The sequence below is a fragment of the Condylura cristata genome, unplaced genomic scaffold (genome assembly GCF_000260355.1).
Source record: "Condylura cristata isolate star-nosed mole 26May11 unplaced genomic scaffold, ConCri1.0 scaffold00034, whole genome shotgun sequence".
NCBI classification, from domain to species: domain Eukaryota; kingdom Metazoa; phylum Chordata; class Mammalia; order Eulipotyphla; family Talpidae; genus Condylura; species Condylura cristata.
The window spans coordinates 3,439,666-3,440,549 of NW_004567135.1; the positions used below are offsets into that span (position 1 = coordinate 3,439,666).

Sequence of the window (884 nt, forward strand, 5' to 3'; positions counted from 1 at the left end):
ATCTATCTATCTATCTATCTATCTATCTATCTATCTATCTATCTATCTATCTATCATCTATCTATCTATCTTTCTGTCTCTCTCTCTCTTACTGAGAATCTAAGATCACACACTGCTAGTTTCTGAGAGACCTCAAGAGACACAGACAGAAAAAGGTGTCAGGCACCTGCCGCCCAGGTCTGCACATTCTCACTCCCCCTGCATCTGCTTCTCCCTGCACCTCCTGCGCACGTACACGAGGCTGTGATCCGAGTCAGGGGCGCGGGGCTGCCACTAGCGTGGCTGGTGTCAGGTGGGTGCTGTGGCCCCGGGCCCTGCTGGTCCAGGGGAGGCCACCGGCCGGTGCCCGGAGGCAGCGTCAGGCTGTCGGGAACAAGCGGTCTGGGAGACGGAGGGGGAGCCGGGCCCAGGGCGGGCCCACGCTGCGGTGGGGTGTGACCGCAGGGACGGGGGCTGAGCCGGCAGGGAGGGGGTGTGAGAGAGGAGAGAGGGAGCCGGACGCCTGTCCAGGGCACGCTCGCGGGCAGCACAGCCCAAGCCGCCCGGCCCACACCGCGGCTGACCGCCCGTCCGTCCACCCAGACGTGTGCTCATCTATACGAGACCCGGCAGCGAGTGGCCCAGGCCCTGGAGACGAGGGACGTCATCGGCCGCTGCTTCGTGCTCAGCCAGGACCTGGCCGTCCGCGACGAGCTGGACGGCGGGGAGTGGAAGTTCTGCGAGGGGCGTCCGCAGGGCCACGAGCAGTTCGGCTTCTGCCAGCAGGGCGCCGCCGCCGCCTTCTCCCCGGACAGCCACTACCTGCTCTTCGGGGCCCCGGGAACCTACAACTGGAAGGGTGAGTCACCCCGGCAGGGGAGGGGGCAGCGGCCTCAGGGAGGGCG

At 65.4% G+C, this 884-nt stretch overlaps 1 protein-coding gene across 1 annotated transcript in view; it reads left to right on the plus strand.

Annotated features, from left to right (window-relative positions):
• Positions 1–884, plus strand: part of ITGA7 (integrin, alpha 7) — a 30,767-nt gene that overhangs the window by 1,624 nt on the left and 28,259 nt on the right. The window contains exon 4 of the mRNA XM_012732292.1: positions 583–838. Within this exon, the coding sequence (XP_012587746.1) occupies positions 583–838 (256 nt within the window). The remainder of the gene's footprint in view (positions 1–582; positions 839–884) is intronic.